Below are 23,188 nucleotides of genomic sequence, written 5' to 3'. Positions count from 1 at the left end.
GGACTTGAGGGACCTGAGATGTAATTACTGTGGCCAAAAGGGGCACAAGATGGCACAGTGCCTGAAGATGAAGGAAATGGCAGCCAAGCAGAACCCGCGGGGTGTTAACTGGGTGGAAGCCCACCGAGAGGGGGCACCGCCGGGCCCAGGGGCTGCAGTCGAGAGGGCTGTGCCAGGGGGAGGGGATCACCAGGCCAGGCCAGCAGGGGAAGGCGGGGCCCCAGGTCCAGAGCACCCGTACCCAATCCGCCGGGTGAGCGTGGGACAGGCCCCGGGGGACAATCTCCACATCATCCCCATTGAGGTGGGGGGAAGGAGCGTCCAGGGGTTCTGGGACACGGGTGCAGAGGTGACGCTGGCGCGGTCCGAGGTGGTGGACCCAGACCAGCTAGTGCCCTATGCCTACCTGACCCTGAGGGGAGTGTTCGGGCCCCCCGTCAAGGTGCCTGTAGCGAGGATACACCTGAAATGGGGGGGCTAAGGAGGGACCCAAAGAGGTCGGGGTGCACGATCACCTGCCTACCGAGGTGCTAATGGGTAATGACTTGGAGAACTGGCCGGATGGCATTCAGAGCGCCCTGGTCCTTACCCGGAGCCAGAGCCAGCGAAGGGCACGGGACCTCCCGAGTGGGGGGCTGAAGCGCCGAGGGTAGGGCTTGACAGGGTTGGGCCGGAGCCTCTGTCCCAAGGTGGGGAAACTGAGGCGCCACCAGCCAGGGCTGTATCCTCAGACCCAGCAGCTGAATTCCAAATGGAGCTGCAGGTGGATCTCTCCTTGGAGAAACTGAGGGCCCTGGCCGGCCACAGCAGTGCACGGTCCCAGGAGGAGGACCGCCAGGAGCAATTCCTGTGGGAGAAGGGATTCCTGTACCGGGAATGGGCTGGTTCAGGGCGAACTGAATCTTGGAAAGTCGGGAGGCAGCTGGTGGTTCCCCAGAGGTACCGCCACAAACTGTTGTACTTGGCCCACGATATCCCCCTTTCGGGGCATCAGGCGCACCAGGCAGAGGCTGCTGCAGAACTTTTACTGGCCCGGGGTCTTTGACGCTGTCCAACAGTATTGCAGGTCCTGTGACTCCTGCCAGAGGGTGGGGAAGGCCCAGGATAAGTGTAAAGCCCCGCTGAGACCTTTGCCCATCATAGAGGAGACTTTCCAGAAGGTGGCCATGGACATAGTGGGGCCCCTCAGCAGGGTGACCCGGTCAGGGAAGAAATACATCCTGGTGGTGGTAGATTTTGCTACGCACTACCCCGAGGCGGTGGCCTTGTCCTCTATCGAGGCAGACACCGTGGCAGACGCGTGACAAAGCCCTGGCTGGGATGATTTAGTTGGGAATTGGTCCTGCTTTGAGCAGGGGGTTGGACTAGATGACCTCCTGAGGTCCCTTCCAACCCGGATATTCTATGATTCTATGATTACTTGCTGCTTCCTCAAACCAGCCACCAATCTGCTCCAGTGCCCCTTGCTGAAATAGCCCCTCAGAACAACGTACCAAGGGTGGGGGTAGATTCTCCATCACTGCTTGGACGTGCCCCTAAAAGCTCCACTCTAGGAAGTAATTGGGGGCAGGGCTCTGACCTGGTCAGACTGGATGGTCACAGCGATGGCTTCTGGCCTGGGGATCTAGCAAATGCCACCGCAGCGAAGTAAATGGCAACAGAAAACACAAGAGTGGTAAAGAAACAGACGCTGGCCTGTCTCGGGGTGTGTCAATGCCAGGGACCTGCACGGCTGAAGCTGTGACTTTTACATCAACAGAAAAGGAGGGCTGTGGATTGAGCTGCATTGAATAGGATGGTTGGAACCAGGGAAATAAGCCACAGTTCCAACTAGAATAGAGATTGTCACTAACGGGTGTAATGTATTGGCCATCGAGTCTGCAGTTTCCCAGATGCCCCTAAGTGGAGTACTTATGTGGTGAGCTTTTCAGCCTAAAGGGTCCCAGTGTCTATTATAAGCTAAGGAGATCGGTGTCCTCGTGGTGCCAGGCGCTGCACAGACCACCAGCCAAGATCAGGGCCCCTGTTGTGGCAGGCGCTGCAAAGCCCCCTGACTGAGAATGGAGACCCCATCGTGCTGGGCGCTGCGCAGACACTAAGCGAGAGACAGTCCCTGCTCTGCAGAGCTCAGTCTGAATAAACCAAGGGTGGGAAGAAAGGAGGTACACCTCTACCCCGATATAATGCTGTCCTCGGGAGCCAAAAAATCGTACCCCGTTATAGGTGAAACCGCGTTATATCGAACTTGCTTTGATCCGCCGGAGCGCGCAGCCCCGGCCCCCCGGAGCGCTGCTTTACCGTGTTAGATCGGGTCGCGTTATATCGGGGTAGAGGTGTATAATGATTCCAGTTTTGAAGATGGAGATAACAATTTCATCCGCTGCTAAAATGCAGCCACCTCTGGGCTTGTTAAACAGCTCACATCAAACACTTCCCAGTAGTTTCATACTAGGTGCAAAGACAAATTCTGCATCGGACGGAAGCAGCACAGAGATCGGAGCCAGGGGCGTTACTTGGTGCGTAGGGCTTGACTCTGCTAAAGACAATGGGGTTTTCTCTGAAACCGACGGCTGCCAGGAGCAAGGGGAAGGCAATAAAGGAAAGGCCTGCATGACAAACACGCTACGGCGTGAAATTAACCAGGTAGGAGCAATACAGCTCGTGCCAAAGGAGAGTAAGAAACACAGAACAGGGACCGTTTGCTACTAAAACCCAAATTTCCTCTGTGTTTACACAGCAGATATTGCTGCGCGGAGACCTTCAGAGCCGTTTGGGTTAGGAGAGCCGTTTTGTTCCAAAGGCGCTGAGAGCTTATGCACAGATCAGAACTGCAGGGCTCCCGTTCCCACCCACCGCCAGAGACGGGCTGTTCCTGCAGCGGGATTTACTGAAGCTCCCGGTCAGCTGGGCCTCGTCCCACATGCCTGACTGCTGGACAGCAAATGGTGAGATCATGGGTCGTTCTTTTCCCAGACCAAGCACGCTCCCGCTCACGGCAGCTCCGTGCCTCTCCAGTTCTCTCACGCCCAGAACCTACAGTTCTACCACTGCGAACACCCCCCGTCTCCCTTGTATCTCTCTGGGCTCTCACACACACAGATTTTTCTAGCTTTCCTCTCCACCTCATACCACACACCTCCCTCTTTCCTCACATGCGCAGTCACACGCTCATGGGCTTTCTAGCTTTACAGAGACACACCCATAGTGTGTGTCTAACACACCGACCCCATCTCTCATTCTCCGAGTGGGGCCCGAGCACTGGCTTGGTTGTGGGTCTGATTCTCAGCTCCCCTCTCCCTGTGCTTGGGGAAGGAAAGGAGTTTGGTGGCTTTAAGTTCCCTTTGCGCTCCTGCATTCTGGGGCTGCCTGACCCCTGGTGTAAGTTAGAGCAGCGTTGGGGCTGCTCTAACTCAAGCTCTGCCCCCTGGGAAGCAGAGAATAGCTGTAATGCAGCAAGCTCTGGTTGCTCTCCTGATTTTCCCCTCCACACCCGAGACTGGAAACAAGGCGGGTGCAGGGCCAGGAGGAAGGCCCCTTCCCAGCAGGGCTTGTCAGAGGACCCAGATCGGCCTAAAGGGGCCTTCAGAGAACAGAGTCAGCCCAGCCCAGAGGCCAGTTATTGTCTTGAGCGGAGCTCAAAGGCCGGCTGAGCCGACGTGCCGCGGTCAAAGACTCCGGCGACTCAAAGAGGAATCACTCCGCTGTGAAAGCCTCTCAGAGCCCAGCCCCTGCAGCTGTTTGATCACTTATTAAATGGGTGAATAAATCATTAGGACAGAATTCAGAAGAACCCGACGTGCGCCTGTACGCAGCCTCGCAATTCCAACCCAGCCGCCGAACAGTCAGGTTGGCCTGTGAAGCCATGTTCTCTTCCCGCCTTCCCCCATCACCTTTCCCAGAAGAGAGAAGTGCCGATTGCCCCAGGGTGATTCTATCAGTCCCTGGACTGGCAGTTCCCCCAAAGCCGGGGCAGATCCGCAACACCCATAAATTGATCATGGACCCATCCCCAGGGGGGCCAACCCAGCCACGGCCCATTGCTCCACAGAACGTCCGCCCACAAGAGAACTGCAAAGGTAGCGCTACTCGTCTGCCGAAGTTTTCCCTTAATTCTCTAGTGCCCTCTGCTGTCTCTTTAGGATCCAACAGGAAAAAGTTTCTACTTGTTCTGAAAACTAAAGCGAGGTGACATTTTACAGACATTTTTTTTCACCACCACCACCACCAAAAAATGCAGGTTTGGATCGATGGAAACATTTTGCTAATTCGTGTTGCTAGGACCCTAAAATTGTGTCAAATTCGCCAAATCGCTTTGGTTGGGGGAAAAAATTGTCAGAAATTGAAACGTTTCACACCGCCGTTTTCAATACCCAACATTTTGATTCAAAGAGGCTTTTGGTTAGAAATTGGCTTCAGTTTCATTTTGCTGTTTTTTTAAAGAGTGAAAAAAAGTAAAAACCAAACGTGGTTGTGGGTCAAAGGGAACGTTTTAATCCACCCACAAGGTTTTTTGGTTTGGCCCATGACCCAAAGTCGGCTGTTCGCTCAGGTCGGCGTAGAGGCACGAATGTCAGTGTGCAAGCTCTTTTCACTCTAGAGAGACAAATATCGTCTAGGAGTCAGGCCTGGCTGCTAGAGACTAACCGGATCTATCCCTTTCAATGCAATGCTGCTCTGGGCATGCCCCCTGAAGACCAGCACACACGCTGAAGTCTTACTTTTTGTCTAAGGAGCCATAAGTAATATGAAAGCAATGATTCTAGAGCGCAGAATCAGCAGCTACTGACCTTCATGTACTACTGATCTCCATTCACGTTTCAGAATGGACAGAGGTAAACAGCGAGGTCCCCCAGGGATCTGTACTGGGACAGATGTACAAATGATCTGAAAAAAGGGGAAAACAGCGAGGTGGCAAAATTTGCAGACACAAAATTACTCAAGATAGTTAAGTCCAAAGCAGACTGGGAAGAGCTACAAAGGGAACCCACAAAACTGGGTGACTGGGCAACAAAATGGCAGATGAAATTCAGTGTTGATAAATGCAAAGTAACGCACATTGGAAAACATCATCCCAACTATACATATAAAACGATGGGGTCTAAATTAGCTGTTACTACTTAAGACAGAGATCTTGGAGTCACTGTGGAGAGTTCTCTGAAAACATCCACTCCATGTGCAGCGGCAGTCAAAAAAGCGAACAGAATGTGAGGAACCATTAGGAAAGAGATGGATAAGAAGACAGTAAATATCATAAAGCCTCTATATAAATCCATGGTACATCCCCACCTTGAATACTGCATGCAGTTCTGGTCATCCCATCTCAAAAAAAGATACATTAGAATTGGAAAAGGTTCAGAAAAGGGCAAGAAAAATGATCAGGGGTATGGAACGGCTTCCGTATGAGGAGAGATTAAAAAGACTGGGACTGTTCAGTTTTGAAAAGAGGCAACTAAGGGGGGATGTGAGAGAGGTCTGTCAAGTCACGAATGGGGTAGAGAAAGTGAATAGGGAAGTGTTATTTACCCCTTCATATAACACAAGAACCAGGGGTCACCCAATGAAATTAACAGGCAGCAGGTTTAAAACAAACAAAAGGAAGTATTTCTTCACACAACGCACAGTCAGCCTGTGGAACTCATTGTCAGGGGATGTTGTGAAGGCCAAAAGAATACTTGGGTTTAAAAAAGAACTAGATAAGTTCATGGAGGGTAGGTCCATCGATGGCTATTAGCCAAGATGGGCAGGGATCCCATGCTCTGGGTGTCCCTAAGACACTGACTGTCAGAAGCTGGGACTGGATGACAGGGGCTGGATCACTCACTAATTGCCCTGTTCTGTTCATTCCCTCTGGGGCACCTGGCACCGGTCACTGTCGGAAGACAGGACACTGGGCTAGATGGATCTTTGGTCTGACCCAGTCTGGCCATTCTTTAGAGCCAGGCCCGTGACTGAGGAACTCTCTTACACCTGTGTCCACCCTGGGCAACCTTTGGGGGAGAAGGTGGCAGACGTGCCAAGGATCCTTGGATTTACATCTCCTTTGAGAAGCAGCACGTCCAGCAGAACAGCACCTCCTAGCATCGTGACGGACCCCTGGGGCCAGAACGGACTCAGGAGGGGGGGCAGGCACCCACCCTGCAGCACACCAGCCCCTTGCACCACACCGGGGCACTGTGATCAGCACGGCCTCCGAGGGGAGAGCGCCCCCTACTGCATCACCATTGCCACTTCCACTAGTGCACTGCTGTTCCCCCACCCAAACAATGACTGAACAAGGAGGTGGTTTCCTTTTGGATACAGCTCCTTTATACGGACCAGCCTTGGACTGGAACGCCCAACATCGGGCCAGCATGGCGACCACGAGTTAAGGGGATCCCAGGAACAGCTCACTCGTGACTGGAAAACTCACAGAACTGATTTATTGAGCTCAGCACAGTTGGGCCATGAGCACAATTATATTTCATTACCGGATTCTTTTTGTATTTCACCCCCCCCCCAGCGCCAGCTCCCAGACCGAGCGGCCCCGGGAGCCCCAGAAACCGGACGTCTCTTTGTTCAGATCATTGGTTTAAGGCTCCCTGAAGTGGCTGCTGCTCCTCCTTCTCCGCCCGCTCAATCTGCTCCTCTGTCAGGATGACGGGTTTGTATTTCTCGTCAAAGAGTTTTTCGTTGGCCGCCGCGTGGAGGTTCCGGGAGGAGATGGTCCTGAGATGCTCAGGGAGATCTTTGAATTCCTCTTTGTTGATGTCGGAATCCTTCATTTTCGAACTTAAAACCCACCAGCGGCCCAAGAACCCCACGTCCAGGATCCGGGCGGGAAAGTCCGTCCAGCGCGGCTTCAGGTGTTTGCAGTGAGCCTGGTACAGAGCCGCTTCCGCATCAAAGGGGGCCTGGTAGACGAGGGAGAAGAAGACCAGGCTCTGGTAGCGCAGCCGCCCCTGGTTCCGGAGCTTCACCAGGCGCTGGACGTGCCCCTCGGAGCTGCCGTTCCGGATCCAGGGGGAGAGCAGGAGGAGGGTGCCCGAGGCTTCGAGGAGGGAGGACTCGAACGAGGCGTCGCAGGGGACGTGGAGGCTGCAGACGGTGGCTCCGGCCAGCAGCGAGAGGTAGAGTCCGGCTTTCCCAGGCCGCTCCTTGAAGCCAAGGGCCACATCCCGGCAGGCGTCGGCGTAATCCTGAAGGAGGCTCTTGCACCACAGACCTGCGCGGGGAGAGGAAGCTCAGGGGCTGCCGGCTCCGGGGAGCGAGGCCCGAACACCCCAGGCCGCTGGGGGTGGGTACGTCTGGGTACCGGGGGGGGGGGGTTAGGGGGGAGCTCAAGCAGGAGAAGAGTCTGGGGATGATCACTGGGGGGCAGAGCTGGGAACAGGACCCAGGAAACCGGGCTGCCAGAGCCCTGCTCTAATGCGTGCCCCAAAGAACCCAGGCGTCCGGGCTGCCGCCCCTCCCCCAAGAACCCAGGCGTCCGGGCTGCCGCCCCTCCCCCAAGAATCCAGGCGTCCGGGTTGCCACCCCTCCCCGCTCCGACCCCCTCCCCAAAGAACCCAGGCGTCCGGGCTGCCGCCCCTCCCCCAAGAACCCAGGCGTCCCGGCTGCCGCCCCTCCCCACTCTGACCCCCTCCCCAAAGAACCCAGGCGTCCGGGCTGCCGCCCCTCCCCGCTCTGACCCCCTCCCCAAAGAACCCAGGCGTCCGGGCCTGCGGCCCCCCCCCCCCAAGAACCCAGGCGTCCGGGCTGCCGCCCCTCCCCAAAGAACCCAGGCGTCCGGGTTGCCACCCCTCCCCGCTCCGACCCCCTCCCCAAAGAACCCAGGCGTCCGGGCCGCCCCTCTCCGGCTCCAACCCCCTCCCCAAAGAACCCAGGCGTCCGGGCCGCCCCTCTCCGGCTCTGACCCCCCATCCACCCACAGAACCCAGGCGTCCGGGCCGCCCCTCTCCGGCTCTGACCCCCCATCCACCCACAGAACCCAGGCGTCCGGGCCGCCCCCTCACCCAAACGGCCGGTGGCGATCCGCTGCCAGCGGCTCCCGCCCCCCGCCATGGGCCGCTCGCTGCCGGGACCGGAAGTGGTTTCCGCCCGGCCGGGAGACGGGGACGGACCCGGGCCGGGCGAGACCATCTCAGCGGGGCCGGGGGGGGGGGGGAGGGACACAGAAATCCCGAGCTCCCCCGCGCGCGGACGGTGCGCGAGGCCGAGCGCAGAGCGACACGCAGCAGCGGGGCGGGGAGGCCGGGCAGGTACCGGGGGGCTCGGGGCGGGGGGGGGGGCACTGGGCTGTTTCATTAGCCCCTCCCCCCAGCTGGGGGGGGGTCAGTCTAAGCCCCCCCCCCCCCGGCCAGGCCGGGCCGGTGCCCCCATGGCAGGAACCCGCCCCATGGCTCGCAGCCCCAGTCTGCTCCCGCGGGGCCCCTGCCTCAGTTTCCCCCGCTGCAGAATGGGGACAATGGGCCTGAGCCCTGCTGGGAGATCGCGGGGGGGCGGGGAGGGCCTGGGGGGGGGTAAAGGATTCAGCAGGGTGTCCCCCCCCCCCGGAGAGTCTGTCACCCGTTTGGGGCAGACGGAAGCCCAGCTGCCCCCTCCCCCCCGGGCTGCCCCTTCCAGCCCCCTTCGCCCAGGCAGCGCCCGGTGCCGCGCTGGCACGAGCCGCTCCCCTGGTGCGTGTAGCTGGGCAGGGGCAGGTCTGGAAGGCAGCTGAGAATACAACCCCCCCTGCTGCTCCCCCCCATCCTGCCCCCCTGCTGCTCCCCCCCATGCTGCCCCCCCAGCTCCCCCCAGCCTGCCCCCCCGCTCCAGGTTCCTGGCCCAGTTGGTGCCTTGGAGATGATTGTGCCCCTGCCTTGGAGGTGCCGTGAAACCCAAGCGTTAAAGGGACCTCGCCCGCTGCCTGGCACGAAATGCCTGTGCAGAAGGGGAAGTAGCTTCCGAGTGTCAGGAGCTGGGGGTGGCAGTCAGGCCTCCTGGGTTTCATCCCCAGCTCTGGGAGGGAGCGTCGTCTGGTGGCTGGAACTGGGTTGACTCAGGACACCTGGGTTCCATCACTGACTCCTTGTGCGACCCTGGGCAAGTCACTTCCCCTTCTCGGTGACTGGTTCCCCCGCCCTGCACCGTGGGGCGAGAACATGAACCGATGTCGTGCCCCATAGGGGCCCAGCGCGTCGCTGTTCACAGCCGCTCGTCACAAACGCTGTTTGCTTTGCCCCGGCAGCGGAGTCCCGGACATGCGATAACTGCAGCAATGGCCACGTCAGATGAGCTCAAGTTTCATGGTGAGCGTTTGCTTTCCGTAAAGTGGCAATTCAGGGGGGGGAAGGTGGGAGGGAGAGGAGGAGAGGGGTATTTTCATCTGTGGTTTCTCACGTGGGATTCCAAACTCCTCCGGGTAACGGAGTTAGGTCTCCCCTAGTTGTGCTGAACATCACCCCCTGAAAATGTGGGTTAGAGGCTGGTGCATCTCAGGCCTGGAGCCACCTTCCTCCCCCAGATCTGTCCTGTTAGCTCATTGCCCCCTAGGGCTCAGCACTGGGCGGGCGCTGAGGAGACCTGGGTTCTGTGCCTACCTCCGCCACTGGCCTGCTGGGTCACCTTGGACAAGTTACTTCCCCTCTCCCTGCCTCAGTTTCCCCATCTGTAAATGGGAATAATGATACTGACTCCGTTGTGAGATCAGTGGATGAAAAATGCTATGTGAGAACTAGGGAGTATTCTTTTGATTAAAGCAAAGCCATGCAGTGATTGGCCACAGTTAGCCTGCGGAACTCACCACCACAAGAATATCCTGAAGCTAAACACTTAACAGGGTCTGAAAGAGGACTAGACTTTGTTATGGGGAACACGAAGTGTCCAGAGTCAGAACAGTAAATAAGCAAGTTAGGAAGGTGCTTCAGGGCTTGATCTAACCTGTGATCAGGAGCGAACCGTCCCTGGGGGCAGGTTATCCCATCGCTGCCACCTGCAGCGCTTCTTGCATCTTCCTCTGCAGCAGCTGGGCCTGGCCAGTCCGGGAGGCTGACCCCGGCTGGTGATATTTGGGTTCCTAATCTGACCTAGCCCCTGCTCTGGCCTAACTGAAATCCATCAAGTAAGAAAAGAGCTAATTGGCCCCTCCCTTCTCTTCCTCTTTCCGCCCTCGACTTGGGCCTCCCCGGGGAGGAGAGGGGGGTCTGGACTCTTTGAGGGGGACGATAGTGGACGTGCTCCGGAGGCTTGGCCGGGGCTGCACAGGGGCAGGTTGGATACAGGGATTTCACCCGGGTTTGGGCGGATCTGAGCCAGCACCGTCGAGAACGGACAGGGCTTTAGTCTGCCCTGGGAGCTCCAGAGCAGGGCTCGGGACGCGGCTGCCAGCCAAAGAGATCCCAGGGCCGTGGACGCTGATTTCCAACCTGTTCTGACCGCTGGGGGTTTCCCTGCAGAATTCGACGAGGCAGCCGACTTGCTGGCCGTGAACCCTGATGCCACAACCACCAGCATCAGCGAGCGGCAAAGCCACGTGGCCGTGACTGTGAGCGCCGGCTACGAGGAGGGCGAGTTAGGGGAGGAGACAGATCAAACTGAGGTGAGAGGAAAAGCTGAGCGGGGACGGGGACTGGCTGGCATGGGCTACAGGGTCTTTCCCCTCTAGAGGGCGTCAGCCCCACCCCTTCCCAGGGCCCCAGCTGCCCCGTCAGTAGTGACTAGTTGCCATTTGCCGGTCGAGGCAGCCTGGACGGGCCCCCAGCCCGAGTATCCTCATTGCCAAAGCCACCAGCCCAGTCGGAGCTGGGTGGGGCCCAAGCACGTGCTTAAGCCCTTCCCTGAATCGGGGCCTTGTCTGGCTGCCGAGAAGAACCCTGGTTCCGATGGCCACAGCCGAGGTACGAGAGGGGGAGGGACTCACCCATGCCAGAAATCGACCCTGATCCCCAGGTCCAGCAGAAAGGCCGACGGCTTGTCCGCGATCACAGAGGGTCCTGGCCGCAGCTCCGATCTCTGCCGCAAGGCAGACCTGGCTGTCTGGCACGTGGGCCGAGGACCAGCCAGTCACGCGCCTTTTCATCCACGCAGCTCCTGAGCGGCCAGAAGAAGCAGCCCAGTTTCTGGACCTTCGAATACTACCAGACTTTCTTTGATGTCGACACCTACCAGGTAACAGAATCTCTCTGTCGAACGTTTCCGCCGGTCGGCTGGAAAGTGACACAGGCGGGAGCAGCAAAACTGGGGAGAGCTTGGAGGGCAAACGGGCCCTCGTGGCAACCTGGCTGCGGCAGCCCTCGGAGGCTGGCCGGAAAGGCCCAGCCTGTCAGCCTCCCGCAAGGGGGCAGCGGCTCCATTTCCCAGGGAGGCAGGACATAGACCTGCACTCGGAGTAGGCAGGGACGTCCCCGGATGGACACACCGTTCCATGGCGGCAGATGCAGCCCCCTGGCAAGGAGCTTGGTCTCGTGGTTAGGGTGTTCCTGGCTCTGCCACAACCTTGGCAAGTCACGCCTGGGGAGTTCCCTGCCTCTGAAATGACCCTTCCTTGATCTTCAGGGCAGGGAGCTTCTCTCATGTCTCTGGGCAGCGCCCGGCCCGATGGGGGTCGGCTCTCGGCCGGGGTCGGGGCAGCGCCCGGCCCGCCGGGGGTCGGCTCTCGGCCGAGTTTAGACTGAACTGAGGCGGGTAGTTATAATTGGACCCCCGGTCGGCACTTGCTGAAGGGAAAAGGCTCCTAAAACAAAAGTTTCCAGTGACTAGCAATGCTGAGGCCTGGCCAGAGGTTTAGGCCCCAAGCTAGCGCGTCTCGTTGCTCAGAACCTGCCTGGTTTGGATGGAAACGGGTCACCCGATCCTGGGCATTGAATCCTGGCTCTCCAGAACGAAACGCCAGGAGCTGCTGCAGCTTGAGCTAAGCAGCCGGGCGCTGTAGCGGGGCCAGGCCAGACTCGTCCCTGGGGGTGGCTCTCACTGTTACACCCCCCCAGAGGTGCGGACGAGCTCTCTGCCCTGCGCTCTGCCGCTCGTCCGAGGAACCGAAGGCCTTAACCTCCGATTCCTTTTCCCTGCCATCTCTGCGACCGGCCTGCAGCGTTGGGCTGGGCCCCGAGGCCGGGGAAGCGGGACCAGATCGACACAGACTAGCCCCACAGCACGGTCCCAGCTGAGAAACAGGGGAACGCGTCCATCGTTGTGGGTCTCGTCTGACCTCTTGCATAGCACGGGCCAGCTCCCTGTGCCCCGTGAGCCCGGCCTGGAGCCTGTAACTCGGGGTGTCCCGGGGGGCGGGGAGGGTAAAGGGGAGTCTTGCTGGTACCGTCCTCGGGGCAGGTCCCTGTTGTGGTAGGCGCTGGCCTGCAGAGCTCGCAGGCCAAGTACGGTAGGCAGTGGTGGCTCCGGAGACGTCCCACTAACCCTGGTCTGTTCCCATCCGCCAGGTGCTGGACAGGATAAAGGGGTCTCTGCTGCCGTTGCCTGGGAAGAACTTTGTACGGCACCATTTACGGAACAACCCTGACCTGTACGGTGAGTACGGCGAGGCCAGACCGAGCTGCAGCCCCCCGACATCCCGGGGTTCCCAGTGGGAGCCAAGGGGCTCACTCGTCACTCAGCTAACCCACGCCCCCTTCTTCGCGGCTCTGGAGCAGAGACGTCCGCACCCCGTGACCCGGCGCCTGGGCCATCCTGGGTCAGCTTCCACGCTGGGATCCGGGGGGAGCCCTGAGGGCTGATGGGTGCAGGGCAGCTTTGTGGCGCTGGTGTCCGGCTCCGGTCGACGCGCCTCCTAACCCCCCCCCCCCCTCTGCCTCCCCAGGGCCCTTCTGGATCTGCGCCACGCTGGCCTTCACGCTCGCCGTCAGCAGCAACGTGTCCCACGCCCTGGAGAAACGGGGCGACCCCTCCTTCCACTACAGCCCCCAGTTCCACAAAGGTGAGAGCCAGCGGGGAGACTTCCCCCAGGGCCACGCAGCGCGAACAGAACCCAGGAGTCCTGGCGCCTTCCCCCCTCCTCTAACCACCAGAGCCCACTCCCCTCCCAGAGCCGGGGAGAGAACCCAGGAGTCCTGGCTTCCAGCCCCACCACTCTCTAACCACTAGACCCCACTCCCCTCCCAGAGCCGGGATAGAACCCAAGAGTCCTGGCCCCCAGCCCCCTGCTCTAACCACTCGCCCCCACTCCTCTCCCAGAGCCGAGATAGAACCCAGGAGTCCTAGCTTCCAGACCCACCACCCTCTAACCCACTCCCCTCCCCACCGGCCGTGAATGGCAGCACAGATAGCAGTTAGAGCGGGGGGGCTGGGAGCCAGGACTCCTGGGTTCTCTCCCTGGCTCTGTTTGTCTTTGCTGTTATCTGTGGGCTGGGGGGCAGAGCTCTGGCTCCCCCCTGCCCGGCGGTCACCAGCGTCTCTGCCCTCTCCCCAGTGACCATCGCCGGGCTTGTGACCTACTGCTACGCCTGGCTGGTGCCTCTGGCCCTCTGGGGCTACCTGCAGTGGCGCAAGGGACTCAGCCTCCACGTGGGCTCCTACAGCTTCCTGGAGACGGTCTGTGTGTACGGCTACTCGCTCTTCGTCTACATCCCCACCTCGGTGAGCAGCCCCCCCCGCTCCGGGCTAAACCCGGCCCTCGGCGCCCTGCCTCCCTCGGGTCTACATCCCCACCTCGGTGAGCAGCCCCCCCGCGCTGCTCCGGGCTAAACCCGGCCCTCGGCGCCCCGCCTCCCTCGGAGCAGGTGGTTTGGGGGGGCTGACCCCCCTCTCCCTTCTCTCTCCCCCCCGGCAGATCCTGTGGCTGATCCCGGCTGCCTGGCTCCAGTGGCTCCTGCTGGCCTTCGCCGCGGCGCTCTCAGGCGCTGTGCTGGTTCTCGCCTTCTGGCCACTGCTCCGCTCCGACAGCAAGCCGGCCACACTGGCCACGCTGGCCGCCATCGTCTCGCTCCACGTGCTGCTGGCCGTCGGCTGCAAGGTCTGAACGGGGCTGCCCTGCGTGGCCGTTAGCTCAGTCCTGGGGGGCGGCGGGGGGAGGAGAAGAGAGCCGCGGGGCCTCGGCGGCTCCTGTTCTCCCCAGCGGTGCTGCTGCAAGAGGAGATGTAGGCCCTGAGCTGCGGGGGCCCTGCTTGGGTTGTGGTACTGGCCCCAGCCGCCAGTACAGATGGGGAAACTGAGGCACGGAAGATCTGGGAGAGAGGGCTTTTGTCCAGCCTCAGAGGGGGAGGTGCTCTGTGGTCCGGAGGCCATAGTTCCCCTCCTTGGGGCATGACCCCCCCCAATCAGCCAGAGGGGCGGGGCCAGTTCCACCCCAGCTGATCATGCCCTCCTGTTGTTTTTCCAGCTCTATTTTTTCCAGACGCTGCCCAGCACCATCCCTCCCCTGCACCCCCCCGTCACAGCCCAGCAGCCCCCGGTGCTGCTCCCTCACCCGGCCAATGCCTCGGCCCCCCTCCGCCAGTGAGGTAAGACTGCAGGAGAACTCAGGCCCCGGGGGGAATGCGCAGGTGGGGGAAGGGAGGGCTGCGGGTGCTGGAGAGGCAGAACTTGCTCCTTGGGAGTGGGGGATGGGCCAGCAGCTCTGAGGCAGGCCCCTGTGCCTCAGTTTCCCCACAGAGCAATATCTTCGACCTCAGTCTCTCTGTCCTCAAAACTGGGGAGCCCGAGCAGCTGGGAGTGGTCTGGTCTTCTGAGGGGCTGGATTAGTGCCAGCCCCCTCCAGCCACGGAGCCCCCTCGGGGGCTGGGCCCAATGGCCAAACTGGCCGGTGCTGGGAAAGTCGGCGCCGGGGGACCCCGCCTGGGCTGAGCTCTGGCCCCACAGGAGCTGGGGGGGGGGGGGGGGGGGAGAATTTGTAACCTCATCCCGCTCACACTGGGCTTCTGCTTTTGTAGGTGTGGATCCCCCAGCACTGGGCGCAGGCGAAAGCCCAGAGCCGCTGCTGGGCCGGGGCCGGGACCCGTCCTCCGGCCTCTCCCCCACGCTGCACAGGGAGGGGGCGGCAGCTTGCCCAGCGGCTGAGCCCAGGACATTTGGCACGTCTCATTCTTCCCCTCCCCCTGGCTCATTCCCAGCTGGGACTAGGGGAATGAACTTGTGCCCAGACCAGCACCCCCCAGGCCCCAGCTAGCACCTGCCTTGGTCAGTGGCAGGCGTCCTGCCAGGACAGAGCCCGGGCCCTGCTCTCGGGGCATCCCTGCGGCACAGAGAGCCCGACACCTCTGCTGGCCCCAGGGCCGGCGTTTGCAGCCCACTGCCAGGTTCTGATTCGGCACTGCTGTCCTGCTCCCGGGGCTAGGCCGGGAGCTTCCCCATAACCCAGCCCCAGCTCTGCTGGGGCTGAGCAGAGGGAATTCTGCCAGGCGAGGTACTCACCCACCCCCCCATCTCGAGGGCATGGGGGGGCAGGGGCAGTGCTGGCTGCTCCCCAGGCAAGGCCCAAGGACTGGGAGCTGTCAGCTGTTTTCTATGCAAAGGTGATTGAAATAAACAACTGGGGCTTTGCCCCCCTGGGACTGGGGCTGGTTCCTGTGTTGAGGGGGCTTGTGGCGTCACTCAGCCTGGCTGGGTTCCTTCCCCTCCCGGCTGCTGGAGGAGGCTGGGAGAACAGCCCGGTGCTGACGGCTGGAGGGAAGCTGTGTGTGGCGAGGGGCATCAACCCCCCCCCATGCCAACAGCCCTTCGAACCGCTCCTGCTTTACTGCGCCCCTGGGCAGCCCAGCGCGGCAGGGCCGGCTGAGAGCTGAAGGAAACTGCCTCCGTGAAACACATAATTCCTTTATTTCATTTTCTCCAGAGGGGTCCCTGCAAAATCCTTTCGAAAAATCACCACGGGGGCTCTTGGAAAGGAAACAAAACGAAAACCAATCCGCGCTCTACCTGGGTGGCGGTTACACTACCGGACTGCACTGTCCTAGAGGGGCTACAGGGGCTTCCACAGAGACCACAGCTCCAGGCCCCGGCAGCTAGCGCCAGGGACGTGGGCAAGGTTGACTCTGCTCTGCCAAGGGGAGGGGGCAGGGTGACCCAGCGGGCTCCAGCCAGCTGCTCAGAGGGGCCGTGGAGCTGGCAGCAGATGCTGGCATTGCCGCTCCCCGGGACACGAGGGAGTTAGGGATCCGGCAGCCCGGGTTTGGGGACATTCAAGGTGTGTTGAACGCTCTCCTGCCACCCCGGCATTTCCCACGAGGCATGTACCAGGCCTGCTGGTCACAGCTGCCTTGATGAGCAGCCAGGCCCCCGCCTCGGGCATCAGCAGAGACAAGGGCTGGGGTGATAAAAAACCCTCCCCCCAAGGTTTGCTGGGGGCAGGAGCTCCAGTGGGCTCCTCCACCAGCCTCGCCTCTGGCTGCCTGGTGACAACTGCCCAGCCCAGCCGCCCCGCACCAGCAGGGAGTGAGGCAAGGCCAGGGTACCAGGCCTGAAAGCCCCAGAGCTGCGGCTAGGGAGGAATCGGGGGGGCTGCACAAGGCCATCTCTGCAAAACACCCGGCCAGGAGCCGGGGCTGCTGACCGGCCCAGCCCCGGCGATTATGGAAGATGGTGAATTAAAAGGACTTGCTACATGATCAGGTGGCAGGGGGCAGCTAGCACTGGGGGCGCGACACGGGCGGAGAATCTGAGGTTCGACATTTCATAAAAAACTGTCCAAGTCCGATATCAAAGAGCAGAGGAGCCGAGGGGCGGGTTGGGCTCGTGGGCCGGTAAAAACGGCCCCAGCGAGCCGGCACGCGGGGAGAGAGGGGGAGGGGGCGTCTTCATTTGGTTTCCTGGCGCTGTCAGTTCAGAGACGGGGCAAAGATGTTTTAGCTCCCGTAATGCATTGTGTTGGTGGTGATGGACATGGGGGAGGCCATGGAGATAGCAGGGCCCCCCATGGTGAACTGGCTGTTGACTGGGTAGTGAGCGCTCGAACCGCCTCCGCTCTGGCTGCCGGAGGAGCCTGCGGAGGAGACAAGAGGAGTCGCCGTTAGATCCGCCCGCCCCACGAGAGGGGGCAGCGCCGCTGGGGGCTGCCGGGGAGAGCAGAGGGGACTCCGCAGTCGGGCCAAAGCCCGAGTTACAGGCGCTGGCAGCCGCTTGGACAGGCCCATGGCGGGCGGCAGGGGAGGCGGGAGGACGCCCTCAGGAAGCCGAGATCCCTGGGGAACGGAGCCGGGCGCGTTACCTGGGACGATGCCGGTGCTCATGATGGAGCCCATCCTGGAGTGCGTGTGATTGACAATCCCCGCGCTGGCCGCTGCAGGGAGACACGGGAGATGCTGCGTGAGCAGGGGAGTGGCGCCCCAGGGTCCCAGCCTCCCTGCGCCCCTCTGGCAGCACAGGCCCGTGCCCAGGGAGCTCTGTGCCTCCCACTGGCCCGGGGGCTAGCGGCTGCTCAACATCCGAGGGTTACAGCCGCACCCCCACAACCTGCCAACAGCGGGCGCTGCTGTCCCCCGAAAAGCGACTCCCAGCTGGGCTCTAGTCCAGTGGGTCTCAGGACCCATTTGTTCCTGGCCTGTGGCGACCCAGTGAACGGGCTGGGCTGCGGGTGGAGACCCTGGGGCGACCCTGCCCCCCGGGGGTTGGGCTCTGCCCGGCTCCTCCGCTCCGGGGCGGTGGCACCGCTCGGGTTTGGCCCCGCCCCCCGGATTGGTGAGAGTGGAGCTGAGCCTTCGCCCCTGGGGCTGCAGCGCCACGCACTGAAATCCTGGAGCAGGGAGACGAGGCCGGGAGTCAGCGCGACACGGGGGCCTTACGGACGCGGCTCTGACGTGACGTTCAGCCTGAGCTTGCAGCGCCCGGCGCGATGGGGGCCCTTCGCAGCTGGGGTCGGGGCCCACCCCCCATCTCAGTGGGGCCCAGGCACTACCCCTAAGTAACGGGACACTGCGGCACCTGCTGGCTGAAGCGAGCTGGTCCAGGCAGCTGGGGCCTCCCCCAGAGCCTCACATCAAACCCTCTGCCATGGCTGGAGCCCAGAGCTGCCAGGGGCCATGTCCCCCAGAGACCCCCAACCAGGGCCCCCTGTACCCCACCCCCCAGGGGATTCCCGTTCAGATGCAGAGACTCACCTAGAGGAATCAAGTTGTTGTGGCCGACGTTGGAGCCGCCGGTAATAACACTGCTGAGGTCGTAGGCGGTGGGCATCCCTGCACCAAGGGGGAGAGATAAGGAGGGGTCAGCAATGGGATGTGCCCCCCCCCAAGCCACAGCACTGGGGACCCCAAAACCAGACAATCTATCCAAGGACCTCAGCGTCTGCCCCCCTGCGGCCGAGGGATCCCCAGCACTGGAGCCAGGGGGCCCTGGCTTGAGGGGAACCGCAGGCCAGGGCAGCCTGGGACAGTCCCTGGGGCTGGGTTCAGGGGTCTCAGCCCTGGGGAGGGCCGGGCGCTGGGCCAGCCCAGCAGCCCCAGGCCCCTGCTTGCAGGCTCTGGGTCCCAGGGCCGGGGCCGGCCAGCACGTCCCGAGCACAGGCTGGCGTGGCGAGGGCAACGCAGCCGCCTCGGGGCCCGGGGAGGCTGGGGGTGGGCAGCAGCTTCCACGCTGGGAGGCGGTTCCAGGACTTGCCACAAGAGGGAGCTGGAGAGAAGCCGGCCACCGATCAGCCCCAGAGGCCCCAATCCGGGGCTCCAGGACATGTTGCGGTGGCCGGGTCCCTGTGCCCATGGCGGGATGCAGGGGAGGGTGGCACCGAAATGGGGGGAGGGTCTGGAGGCTCAGACGGAGCCAGTCACTCTCCTGCTCGCGGCCTGAGTTTCCCCACTGGGACGGAGGCTGCGGGTGCCTCCCGGGGGCTCAGAGGACGAGTCCCGCAGCAAGGAACCCGCCTTGGAGCCCTGGCAGCTCCCAGCTGGCGGGGGGAGAGGAGAACGGACATACGTGCCCAGCCCTGCACCAGGGGAAGGGGGGGTTTCCCGAGGTCCCAGCCTCGGCGAGCCGATCCCAGCTCGGCAGAGGCCTGGCTTGGGGGGTACCAGGTGCTGATCCCCCACATTTCCCAAGGGGAAGCGCAGACCAATGGCAGTGCCCAGAGCAGGAGGGGTGTGGCTGGGAGTGAGCAAGGGCTGCCCGCACCATGGCTCTGGGGCAGCGACCGGAGCCAGGCCCCTTCCGTGGGTCCAGCCGGCACCGCTGGCAGCTCAGCGGGACATGGATCCAGCAGCCAATTAACGCTGCTTCGGCACAAGGCGGGTTGTGTGTCTGCACTCGCCGGCCCCGGGGGCTCCCCGCCCCCCCCAGCCCACTGCCCCGCCTCCCCCCAGCCCGCTCGCCCCGGGGGCTCCCCGCTCCCCCAGCCCGCCCGCCCCAGGAGCCCCGGACGGCAGGGTACGTTACCGGCCACGCCCATCCCCGTGCTCATGTTGTAGGCGCCGCCCGTGTTCCACATGTTCTCTGACGGAGACGTGTAGTGGGAGCCCGGCGGGGGGGAAGGAGTCGAGCCCGTGTACCTGAGAGACACGTGATGACACGTCAGCGAGGCCTGGTGGGGCTACGGGAGAAACCTCGGCTCGCTGCAGGGGGATGCGCTGCTGCCCAGCCAGCCAGGTCGGCACGAGGCCCCCCCACAGGCAGAACGGGGCCAGTGACCCGGGAGGGGGGGGCCCGGCCCCCGGTAGCAGCCGGCTCGCAGGGCGGGGCCGTACCTGAAGAAGGGGTTTTTCAAGTCGAGGAGGTTGCTGGACTTGGAACCCGTCTGATCCACCTGGGCGACAATACTGATGTCGTAGCTTTGTCTGCGGAGAGGGAGACGCACGTCAGAGATGGACCAGGCCCTGCCGGAGCAGGAGACACCAGCGAGATGGGCAGGGCCGAGCCGGGGAAGAGGAGAAACCTCAGGACAGAGACGCCCCCCGGGGCGAATTCTAGCTCCGGCAGGGCTGGGCCTAATGCTGGGACAGCGCAGGGGCTGGCAAGGGAGCGCTGAGGGCTTGGCCATGGAGAGGAGACGCCCAAGCAGGCTAGCAAGGGGGGCAATTTGCATGTCCCCCCAGGAGAACTGGCCTGAGACCCCCCCCCCCCCCCACCGACTCGATTCACAGGCCTTCCGGTCGCTGCTGGTCTAGCCGGGCTTGGAGGCACGTGGGGCAGGACAGGCTGGTGCTGGGCAGAGGGGAGGGCTGCCCAGTGGTTAGAGCAGCACCTGGCTCAAACCCCTGCTTGTCACAGGCTCCGTGTGACCTTGAGCACGTCACTAGGCCTTGCGGGGCCTCGGCTCCCAGCTGTACCTGGGGCTGACAGCCCCGCTCTGCCGGCCGCGGGGAGGAAGCCATTCGAGACGGTGGCTGTCGGGGTGACCGGGCTGAGTCGACGGAAGGCATTTCCAATGGCCCCCAGGCCGGGCCCCGCAGCAGCAGGACCCACAGACCAGCCCAGAAGCGGGTCAGGTTGCCGAGGGGCAGTGCATGCTCAGCCTGGCTGCCGGAGCAGTGCATGCTGGGATCCGGAGCCCCCCCAGCCCCAGGCCCGCACCGCCCTTACCTCTTGTTGGCGATGAGCAGGCACGTCCCTGAGAGCGTGTCCCCGGCTTTGGCGAAAAGCGGAGACTGAAACAGACACCGGACCTGGTACCAGTGGGTCAGCGGCTCGGTGGGGGCCGTCGAGAGCCACACGGTCATCCTGCGGGAGAGAGGGGACGGCGCCTGTTAGCAACCGACACGGGGACTGGCTGCAGCACGGGGCACCGTCCATGCCAGCCACGCCACCAGGGGACAGGGAGGTGGGAGCAGAGGCGCCCTCTGCTGGCCCAAGGGGGTTGTAAAGCAACCAACTGCAGCCCCACGTGGCTGTTCCCCGGCGCCTCCCACCCCATAGTGCTGGGGACAGGGGCAGCGTCAGCCGCAGTGTCCCACCAGGCCCGTCCAGCCAGGGGGGCAGGAAATCGGAGTCTCAGCTACGCTAAGGATGAGCTCCAGAAGTGAATCCCCGAGGTGGCAGCAGCCGGCCCAGCGGAGCCCAGCCACCGGGGGCACCAGACCAGAGGCAGTGGGCCAGTTAGTACCGAGCCCACACGCAGGGAGGCGAGGGGCTGAACCGAGATCTCTGCAGTCCCAGCCTCCAGCTCAGGTTCCGGTCTCATTGCCAGGAGCGAAGGAGGAGCGGCAGCTCCCTGGGGCGTGGGAAGCCCTGCTCCCGAGGGGCACCGAGTTACAAGCGAGAGGGTGGCACAGCAGTCCAGGGAACTGACCAGCTGCTTTGCCATACAGCAGGATGGTGCATTGCACTAGTGCAATCTCACGGATCACACTTGTGCCAGAGGCACTGATGCAGTTAAGATGGGCAGGACCAGGCCTCTCGTTATGGCTCGGAAAGAGCTGCCAGAGTTTGTTGGGATGGGACACGTCTCCTTTCCCCTCCTGCCGGGCCCTAGAGCCGACCCAGGTTAAGCACCGAGAAATTCAAAGCATCTTCAGTCAACATACACATATCGAAAACAAAACGCCAGCTCAGGCCAGCCAGAACGGTCTACAGTCAAATCTCTTTAGGAAGAATCTGTAGGGAGAACCTCCACCCCACCCCACCCCACCCCAATCGCGTGGCATATCCAGGATCCCAGGGGAATTTAGGCTCCCCATGGAGTGCCCCCCCTCCCCGCATGGGCCAGTGGCGATCAGACCAGACCAGACCAGGGGCTGGGGCTCAGAGTTCTCTCTAAAGAGGTCTCACTGCAGCGGGGTTAGGCGAAAGCGAGGACGGTTATCGAGACAGGAAGACAAGTGAGAAGGTAACGGAATTGGAACTTGCCAGTTCTTTGCAATGTAGACTAGGAGCGATAGCCAGTTATTTGTTTTACAAACCCCAAGCTGTGCTGTGAGGTAGGGGCAGGCCCCACCACTTACATTGAACCAATGAAGGCTACATCAAACCAGAAAGCCAAGCCGTGGACTAGACCTGAATGCAACATGTGGAACTTGAAGGGGATTTCTATCCTGCAAACCAAAGAGAAGCAGTTAGCCGCAGGGCGGGGGCACCTGGGGAGTGACCCCCCACACCTCTGGGCGCCTTAGCCAGGCAGCGGATCATCCCTTCCCAGTTCACACCTCCGGCACCCCCCCCCGGCCAGGGCGCAAGGCCAAGTCCCTCAGTTGGGGGACCCTGCACTTGACGGAAGCTACGGAGCCCCCACGTTCCAGCGCGTTGGGTTGTGGCCACTGGAGCTCTGTGGGGCGGGGCCCGTCTTCAGTCTGTGTTTGTACCAGCGCCCACAACATGGGGCCTGGGGGTGACAGGAGCTCCCAGGCGCTACCTAATTCCCCTAATAAATACCATGCAGCACCTGGCACAACATGGGGTCTGGGGGGTGGCTGGAGCTCCTGGGCGCTACCGTAATTCCCCTAATAAATACCGTACAGCGGCCAGCACTGAGCTTTGGTCTCTCGTGATGGCTGGTGGGTTTCCGTTCAGGGTTCAATCCCGCGCTAGTCCCGGAGGAGGCATTTCCAGACTAGGCTGGACAAAGCCCTAGCAATCCTGGGAGAGTTCCTGCCGGGGGCGGGCGAGGCAGGACTGCGTTCTGGGACGTTAAATGCTGCAGTGGCTGACAGGGTAGATGGGGGTGTCTCCCCTCCAGGTGCCAGCCCCTCAGCTGCAGGCGAAGGGGAGGATGGGCGTGTGACCGGGAACCTCGATCAGAGCTGGGGCAGGAACCGCAGAGTGACGATTGAAAGTGACTGGAAGCTGCGGCTCTGAACGTCCTGGCTGCCAGCGGCACCTCCACAGTAACCAAAGCACGTTAGACAGGGAGGCGGGGTTAATGACACGACCCCCCTCCCCCGCAGCACGATGGGTGGGGGGGGCAGCTGGTGGGCACCGGTCACTCTGCCCCGCCACCCCTCACTGGGACCCATCGGAACGCCACGGGCCAGGCACGCGTCAAGGTACCCTGCACGGCCACCCGCTCGGCCGGTTGGGCTCAGTCCGTGAGAGCAGAGATCAGCTCCCACCTCCCCACCCTCCCGCTAGGAAAGAGCAAACAGCTACCTGTGCAAATCGCCTTCTTTGGCTTCTAAGAAGTTGACCGTATATTTAACAGACTTCGCCATTAAAATCCGGATATCAAAGGTGTCCTAGGAGAGAGAGGCACATTGGTCAGCGTCCTGGCCACGACGGGAGGGCCGCCAGCCGAAGGGTAACGCGGAGCGCAGCCACGTTCCAGCCTGGCAGCGAGGACGCGCCCTTAACAGGCGTGCACAGTGCGGTACACAAGAGCTTTTGCTGGGAAGGAAACCGAGTCGGGAGCTGCAGAGGCAGCGGCGGGGAA

General features: G+C 62.0%; 3 protein-coding genes across 3 annotated transcripts in view; 1 reads left to right on the top strand and 2 right to left on the bottom strand.

Annotated features, from left to right (window-relative positions):
- Positions 1 to 6,397: 6,397 nt before the first annotated feature.
- On the bottom strand, positions 6,398 to 8,118 carry TIMM29 (translocase of inner mitochondrial membrane 29). The gene is made up of 2 exons (XM_065419512.1): positions 7,992 to 8,118; positions 6,398 to 7,201 (listed from the first exon to the last, which is right to left on the bottom strand). The coding sequence occupies exons 1-2, from the start codon at positions 8,116 to 8,118 to the stop codon at positions 6,561 to 6,563; spliced, it is 768 nt and encodes a 255-aa protein (XP_065275584.1). The 3' UTR covers positions 6,398 to 6,560.
- Positions 8,119 to 8,193: 75 nt separating this feature from the next.
- On the top strand, positions 8,194 to 15,462 carry YIPF2 (Yip1 domain family member 2). Its single transcript, XM_065419439.1, has 10 exons — positions 8,194 to 8,237; positions 9,206 to 9,266; positions 10,413 to 10,555; positions 11,044 to 11,124; positions 12,393 to 12,480; positions 12,770 to 12,886; positions 13,379 to 13,545; positions 13,739 to 13,921; positions 14,288 to 14,408; positions 14,838 to 15,462. Exons 2-9 carry the CDS (start codon positions 9,236 to 9,238, stop codon positions 14,405 to 14,407), a joined length of 930 nt encoding a protein of 309 aa, XP_065275511.1. The 5' UTR covers positions 8,194 to 8,237; positions 9,206 to 9,235; the 3' UTR covers position 14,408; positions 14,838 to 15,462.
- A 244-nt stretch (positions 15,463 to 15,706) lies between these two features.
- Positions 15,707 to 23,188, bottom strand: part of CARM1 (coactivator associated arginine methyltransferase 1) — a 57,974-nt gene continuing 50,492 nt past the window's right edge. The window contains exons 9-16 of the mRNA XM_065419308.1: positions 22,909 to 22,994; positions 21,768 to 21,857; positions 20,410 to 20,547; positions 19,575 to 19,664; positions 19,267 to 19,379; positions 18,000 to 18,077; positions 17,111 to 17,182; positions 15,707 to 16,885 (exon numbers count right to left, since the gene is read on the bottom strand). Of these exons, the coding sequence (XP_065275380.1) occupies positions 16,749 to 16,885; positions 17,111 to 17,182; positions 18,000 to 18,077; positions 19,267 to 19,379; positions 19,575 to 19,664; positions 20,410 to 20,547; positions 21,768 to 21,857; positions 22,909 to 22,994 (804 nt within the window). The 3' untranslated portion in view covers positions 15,707 to 16,748. The remainder of the gene's footprint in view (positions 16,886 to 17,110; positions 17,183 to 17,999; positions 18,078 to 19,266; positions 19,380 to 19,574; positions 19,665 to 20,409; positions 20,548 to 21,767; positions 21,858 to 22,908; positions 22,995 to 23,188) is intronic.

Source organism: Emys orbicularis, chromosome 19 (assembly GCF_028017835.1).
Source record: "Emys orbicularis isolate rEmyOrb1 chromosome 19, rEmyOrb1.hap1, whole genome shotgun sequence".
NCBI lineage: Eukaryota > Metazoa > Chordata > Testudines > Emydidae > Emys > Emys orbicularis.
The sequence above is the reverse complement of the archived record's forward strand: the minus strand, read 5'-3'. Positions and strand labels throughout refer to the sequence as shown.